The 7787-nt window shown below is 35.4% G+C and overlaps 2 protein-coding genes across 3 annotated transcripts; both read left to right on the top strand.

Annotated features, from left to right (window-relative positions):
• Positions 750-3433, top strand: LOC107618849. 2 transcript variants are annotated; one of them, XM_021110342.1, is made up of 4 exons: positions 752-938; positions 1266-2331; positions 2810-2976; positions 3082-3433. In XM_021110342.1, the coding sequence occupies exons 1-4, from the start codon at positions 805-807 to the stop codon at positions 3188-3190; spliced, it is 1476 nt and encodes a 491-aa protein (XP_020966001.1). In that variant the 5' UTR covers positions 752-804; the 3' UTR covers positions 3191-3433. The 2 variants fall into 2 exon arrangements, with proteins under 2 accessions (XP_020966002.1, XP_020966001.1); XM_021110343.1 differs by lacking the exons at positions 2810-2976; positions 3082-3433 and adding an exon at positions 2455-2654 and having other exon boundaries at positions 750-938.
• Positions 3870-5639, top strand: LOC107616009 (F-box/kelch-repeat protein At3g06240). Its single transcript, XM_016318016.2, has 2 exons — positions 3870-4235; positions 4661-5639. Exons 1-2 carry the CDS (start codon positions 4123-4125, stop codon positions 5331-5333), a joined length of 786 nt encoding a protein of 261 aa, XP_016173502.1. The 5' UTR covers positions 3870-4122; the 3' UTR covers positions 5334-5639.

Raw genomic sequence — 7787 nt, 5'->3', positions numbered from 1 at the left:
TTTGTTTTCCTCAATTTGAGCTGAATTAGTGAAATTATCCTCTACCTAATTGTGTCTCTTATTTCAGTCGCTTTTACTTTAATAATCTCTGCTATGTTACCGTCGATTTCCGGCTGAATTTGCTACAGACTTGCGAGTAGTTCTATGATTTGTTCTTCCGCTTCCTCTGTAATTACTGATATACTGTTTGGTTTACCATACTACGAATATGATGCATAGCGATTGGAGTAACCGTTTCGGTACAATTGGTGTACAATTGGTGCAAATATTTATAATTTATTAATTTTACATGTGTAGTGTCGATTCACCGTTCGTGTTAGATTGTTACGTAATTTTGTTAGTCAATTACATAAAGTTGGAACTGATTGTATAACTATATTGGTTAGGAGTTTATTATGCTGAGTCAGCATGATTCTTTATGATTAGTTAGCTGCATTAAGTTACTGTTAGGTAGTGCTATGAATATAAGGACTTAACCGTAGAGTAGATCAGATTCACCAATCCTGTTTTTGCATCTATACGGAGACACTTCTCTCTCTCATTTCCTAAGCTTTTTCTTCTCATCTTTCCTGACAATTTTCTCAATCTGAGCTCGGTTTCTTCAGCGTTTGTAATAACGTTGAGTTATTCTTGGAGAATGTTATGCAACTGAGTTTGAAATCGCTAGTGACAATGATATTGCTAAGCAAATTGAATTTAATTAGCATATGATGTGATGTTTATGTTATATGCATTGTAACTTTTTTATTTCTGGTTGGACTACTATATGTGTAGGTTTGTATTGTAGAGTTTGTGCTAAACGTGATGCATTCGGTAAAGGTTGGTTGGGTGGGGCAAACATTTGCCCTTGCAAAGCGTAACGAATCCGATGGGAGGAAGTCTCGGATTCGACGTTCAAAGGAGGAAAGAAAGGCAATGGTTGACACCTTCATTAAAAAGTAATTGTGTACTTGTTTCTCTTGGTTGATGATTTCACTATTCTGAGATGGAATTAATAGTGTTATATGATATCAAGACTTATGTATAGCCAATTTAAGAGAATGTAATTTCTTAACTAATTCTTTTGTTATTGTTCGCTGTTGCTACTTTAGAGATATTATGTAATTGCCAATAGAATATTGCATCAATGTAGTTTGTGCCTAAAGGCTGAACACTTCAACTCTATAGGACATGCGAATTTTTTCTTTTCAGCTGTTATAATTCAAGTCATATGGTAGAAACCCTTTTTCTTTTCCTTTGTTTATAATCTAGTTACTTCATTCCAGGTACCAAGAGTCGAACAATGGGAACTTTCCATCTCTTAATCTTACCCACAAAGAAGTTGGCGGCTCCTTTTACACAGTACGAGAGATAGTCCGGGATATAATTCAAGAAAATAGAGTGTTAGGTCCTGCTAAGTTCGCTTTACAGGAGCTAACTTCAGATCATTTTTATGAACTCAATCCATTGGGTTCAATTGCCACAGATCCTCAATCTGTTTTGGCTGCATCTTCAAGTAAAGTTCATCTTGAAGAAAGCAACATTATAGATACAACTGACAAGAAGCTTTGTGCTTCTGATGAGTATCATACTAGAGCTGAGCATCGGGAGGTTGACAATGGGCAAGTCATTAATGTTAGCCAGGTAGACATCATAAACAAGGAAACCATTGAATCTACTGTTGTATCTGATGGTTCTCATGGTGGATTTGAGCATCAAGTGGTTGATAAAAACCATATTACAGAAGGTAGTCAGGTAGATGAGGCTGACAATGGAGTTGGTGAATCTACTGTTGTTTCTGGCGAGCCTTATGATGGAGCTGAGCATCAGATTGTTGACAAGGAGAAAGTTATAAATGGTAGCCAGGTGGATATGACAAAGAAGGGATTCAGTGAATCTTCGATTCCTGAGGTGCTGGTAAAAGTAAACCCTGTGACAGAAGACTTGACAGTAGAGACATTTCCAATAAAGCCTGTTGCTAGTACTAATGATGGAATAGAAGTTCTTGGAGAGTTGAGAGACTCGAGTAATTCACCAGAGAATAATATAGAAGTGTTGGAATTGGAAGGACACCAGGAGGGGTCTGAATTAAATGGTATAGAGACCCCAAAGACTACTAGTTTAGTGGATGAAAAAATTGAGGATGGTGTTAAAAATCATTTATTAAACAACACTGTTCAAGATGAAGTGAAAAGTTTAGGAGGGACATTGGTGGAAAGCACAGAGCAGTCAACCCACCAAGAAACATTTAGTCGTGAATCAGAAGTTTGCACTGAACCTCAAGTTCAAGTATCGCACCATAATACTACCTCTGAAGCCATTAACCAAAACCAGCTGGTGGATGGAGCTAAGGTAAGTTTATCCATTGATATTTTGTACATTAAGTTTGACAGGACATATTTGTGGAAAAGAGTCGAGGTGCAATATCCTCTCTCAAAATTTGACATATACTCGTAACATACTAGTTATTTTCAGGTCTGAGATCACGGTTTTTCTAACAATGGAAAAAGTAATCCACACAAAAAGAGTAACTTCACAATGGATTGAATTGTTGATATGGGATAATTTATCCCTTACAAAGTTGTAGGCCACAGTAAAATCAGACCATGAATCAGAATCGAAATTCTTCAGTTATCTAACTAGGAATATTTTTTCTTCAGCCTTAACTAATGCAATAACAGGTTTGCATATTCTATTTGTAAAGATTAAGCTACTTGGATCTTATAAATGGAACGATTTATGAAACAATTGTTATTATTAACTACATTTTTTAGTTATGAGAGAAGAAATTATCTTGTAGCCAGTAACAGCTAAAAGTATCTTTTAACAGGCAAGCATTCAAGATGATACCCAAGCCAAAAGCATGACTGGTACTTGTTATGAGAAATCTCAACTATCAGAGGAAGGTTTGCAGAAAGTTAACAAACTCAAAGTTGATGGGGAAATTGCTGGCAATTCCCAGGGAAGAAGCAACACTACTTTAGATAGGATCAACCTGTAAGTAAATTTGATGATTTCATCTAAATTGTTTGCAGATTGCAGATACCTTTTAATTAATTTGGGTTTCATGCAACAGCTAAGTCTTCCTTGTTTTAACTGCAGAGAATCATGGGACGGAACACCTAAGAATTCTGCAAAGCAAGAAACCAACCCTCTTGTAGCCATCTTTAAAGCTATTGTTGATGCTTTTGTGAAACTTTGGTCGGAATGAAGATTTTACCACCAGTTTGTCTTTTCTTTTTCATTGTTTCTTGAGCTTTGGTAATTTTGGAGAGTGATGTTTTGTAGCTGTTAGAGAGTGATGTTTTGTTTGGTAGAATCCGCACGAATGAAATGACATGTCCTCTTGACGAAGTTAATCTCCTTTTCAATTTACTCCTTTTCAACTTAACCAATCAAATGCACCACGATGTTTCATGGTTGAAATTAGCAGTTATAACAAAGGTGAGTTGTAGACAAGTTTATTATTTCTCCGGTACTTTCAAGTTTTCTTGTCTATATTTTCTTGATATTATAGACAAGTTAATCACTTCTCTTATAAGCAAAAAATAATATTTTCTTACAAGGTGGTTGTTACTACAAAATAATATTTTTATATTTCATAATAAAATATGATCCTAAATTAATAAAAAAATAACATGTAAAATATTACTTTTGAGTTGGTCAAACTTAAACTAGAATATTATTATTTCATGTGAAAATATATACCTCTCACGATTTGTTGTGATTTGTACTCACTAATAAATAATTATTCGCACGAAGATATTTTTATTTGAATATAGTAAAGACTATATTAACAATTAGTTCCTTGGTGTAATTTTAATTTTAACAATTTTGGACAATTTTCTAAAATAAAGTTGTTGCCATTTTAATATTTCATTTTGAATTACATGCGTCTACTAACGAAGTTGAGATAGGAAATACGTGAGAGACTAATTTACGTTTCTTACGAAGAGAGTAGAGACTAGAGAGATTGGAAGAGAAAGTGATAAGCTGGAGAACTGAAATTAAAAAAAGTGGAAAATAATAATCTTCCGATTCCGATATGACGGAGGCGGAGCACATCCCGGAAGAAATAGTAGCCAACATCCTCCGCCGGCTGCCGCCCAAATCCCTAATCAGATGCACCGCCGTCTCTAAATCATGGCGGGATCTCATCTTAACACCTNNNACACTGCCACTGTTGCCTTCGCCTTTGATCCTCTCCATCAAGATTACAAGGTTGTCAGGCTCTCTTGCATGGTCGATGATGAAAGGTGTCGAATCAAAAACAACTTTTTAACTTTTAATCTCTCTATGGATACTAGTTTACTTCGTACTATGATTATTTTTTGAATTATATTTAAATTATATTTTGATTATCAAAATAAAATACAAGTGGGTAGAAATTAATCCCTAATTTTATTGTATGGTAGTTAAAAGGATAACTCATTAGGAATTTAATTTTGCTGTTATTGTAGAGCGGTTTACACGTGCATCCAATTACCTAACATTATTTCACCTTAAATGCCCAAAAGAATACAAAATATTTTACAGTGTTCAATACATTAAAATTAAACTCAACTTATTAGATACTAATCCTTAGTGTCATAATTTACGTTTTCCATCGATAGATATCATTTGTTGATGAAACATTATGCATCAAAGATATTCAAATGCTGTTATCCTTGCTTTGATGAAGGTATGGTTTCAGTGCACCCACTGTTGAGGTTTACTCTCTTGCAACTGGGTTTTGGAGAACTTTGAGTGGTTCTACTCCTGTTTGTAGTTTAGCTTGTGTGGGTAAGGATGCTCCGCATGGCTTTGTCAACAAGATTGTGCATTGGGGTGCACAACGCCGGGAGGGTGATTACGGATGGTACCATTTTGTGCTGTCGTTTGACTTTGTTCATGAGGTGTTTGGTGAGGTGTTGCTTCCGGAGAGCTTGGCTTATGCGCCCGAGGACAGTGTCACAGTAATTGGGGGTAGGGAGGAGCTTAGTGTGTTCTCCGTTGGTGGGGGATTTCCCTCCTGTTGTGAGATTTGGGTGATGAAGGAGTATGGTGTTGTGGAGTCTTGGAACAAGGTCTTTAGTTTCACGTTGAGGGGGTTTAGTTTGGAGGTGCCAGCGTGGGGGATATCGGTGGCTAATGTGACTAGTCCACCAGTGGCATTGTGCATCAGGAAGAGTGGAGAGGTGTTGCTGCTTATGGATGAGACAGGAAAGGGAAACCTGTACTCGCTGGATATCGAGAGGAAAAGATTTACAGAGCTCGGAATTGGAGGGGAGGGATACACATGGTATCTATATTCTGGTTATTATGCAGAGAGCTTGGTTTTGCTGAACAATGTAAGTGGTTTGGTGTCTTACTGAAGAGGTAATTATTCCTTTATACTTCTGCAACACATGCAGTAGGATACTAAATTTCGTATATTTATTATCTGTTGTACATTTTGTTAGAATGATAGTTGTTAGTTGTATGGGTAATGTAAACAAAGTGGTGTATCTGTCTATTTGTTGCATGTAATAATATTGTTCACTACTAGAAAGCTCCAAGTAGTCTTCTCCTATTAGAGTAGATATGTTATGCTCGCTTTAAATTTGTGTAAAAAAGAATTGGAGCTTGTATGGTGCTAAAACTTTATCCACTATTTTGGGATGTAACCTCAACTTGATTCATATTGCTGTGGAATGTTGGCTTCCTTAGAAAATGGGGGACAGAAACAAAAGACAACTTTTAACCTCACAAGTCACAGGTGTGCCGTGTGCTGCAGACCACAGAAAGTGAGCTGCACTTTGGGCTTCAAATTTCAGTATCTGAGTAAAAAACCATAATCAATGGAGGGAGCGTGGGTTTTTGTTTTGGTGGGAGTGGTCTTTTTCTACTCTTGGGAACTTATTGAATTAGTTGGTCATGGGTTTAATGGCCCAATTGAGTAGAGACCGAATCCAAGTCCAAGAACAGAAGATGTATTTATTTGGGTAAAATATACTTCTTTTTTCCCTTTCTATGGTGAAGTATATGAAAAATAAAAAATATTTAAAATTTAATTTGATTTAATTTTGCCTTTTAATTTACAAATTTTTCTTTTTCTTTTTTTTTTTTACAATTTTATCTATTACTTGGTCATCATCAACACCATCCCACCATTGTCTCTCTATTGTCATCTACCATCACCCATGTTCCACTACCACTAGTTCACGATGTTGATGATGATGGCTGAGGGGTGGAGTAGGGGAAGGATTGTGGGGACGACGGTGATAATAATGGGAAGGATAGAAAGTATTGATAAGAGGCAAAATAATAATAAAAAAGTTATTAATCTTTGATTAACAAAAAAATTAACTATAAAAGAAAAATTGATATTTATTTTCAATTTTAAAAATAAAATTAAACAAAATTAAATGTTGAAAATAATTCTGTTTCTAAAAAGACCCAAAGTATTTGAGGCCCAAACGTACGCTACAGGTAAGAAAGGCCAACTTGATTTCAACGGACCTGGCCTAACAAACTGGACAACTTAATGGTTCGAACAGGGTCCAATCTTGATTCAGTAGAGAAATCTCTGATTTGTGACTCAAATGATGTAATTGCTGTTGGTTCTCTTCTTTGGGTTTCTGAGCCCACTCTCTCTGACAAAAAAAAAAAGGACAATCTTTTAAGAATTTTTAATTCAGTTTTTTATCCACACTTTACTAAAATACCTACTGACTTTAGTATCAGAGTTCCCTTCAGGTATTCCAACTGCAGTTCAAAGGTTTACGAAAGAGTAATTCCCTGATTAGTGAAGCACCACTCTTTGATTCATTTTCTTATCTTAATGAAGCTGTGGACATGGGAAGCAAACTAGCAAAGTATGCCATTTTTTGCGGTGACAATGATTCATGAGTCAGTCACATTCACATTAGAAACTACTATACTATATACTAAATACTATTATTGATCAAACCCTCTTATCATATTTTGTTTTGTAAATCTTAAACTTAATCATTTGTGGCGTCCTCAATTCCCTCATCATTAGATTCCCATGTCCTTGTGATGAATGATGAGGCATATATTGGAGATGGGCTTCTCACATATTAATCAAAGATGGACCCATCTTTTTAGGTTGATTCTGAGCCCGTCTCCCACGGCCCCTCTCACTCGCACCCTCCCCTCCTTTCTTTATATGCACTCATTCACTTCATCATTCTTCACACCCACTCTTTAGGGGTTTAAACAACAAACAAAGCAAATCAACTCACCTTCAACAACAAGTGGTTAACTCACTCGTCCACTTAGACAGTTTGAATTTTGCTTGCAACAACCCATTGTAGATTTGGTTATTTCTATGAAGTACAAATACTTCGTTGAATTGCCGTATCCGCGTGTCGAACACATTTCGGACACAATATTCATCGACACTCGTCCGACACGCATATCTGCTGTGTTCAACCGTATTTTAATAAAAATTTTAAATTATTCTCCAGACATGCTTAAACACACCTAAATATCATTACATGTCAGCGTCTTCAGCGTCTTTCTTAACATGTATTCTTGAAATAAATTTAAAAATAGTATATAGTATTATTTGTTAAAATAAAAAATATTTTAAATCTTATAAAATTTTAAAATTTGTCAGTAAACGTATTTTATGTCGTGTATTTCAATCACAATTTTATAAATATAAGTATAGAAGGTTAATGCACAAAATGATCTATAAAAGATCACGCAAAAGTTAATTTGCTCTTTCAAAAAGATGACTCAATTTGATTTCTAAAGAATATTAATGTGAGTTAAATTAGTCATTTCAATTAATTTTTTCTTGACGTGTATTAACGGTAGAC

This window comes from Arachis ipaensis, chromosome B09, assembly GCF_000816755.2.
Source record: "Arachis ipaensis cultivar K30076 chromosome B09, Araip1.1, whole genome shotgun sequence".
Taxonomy (NCBI): Eukaryota; Viridiplantae; Streptophyta; class Magnoliopsida; order Fabales; family Fabaceae; genus Arachis; species Arachis ipaensis.
This window is presented reverse-complemented; position numbering and strand designations above follow the sequence as displayed.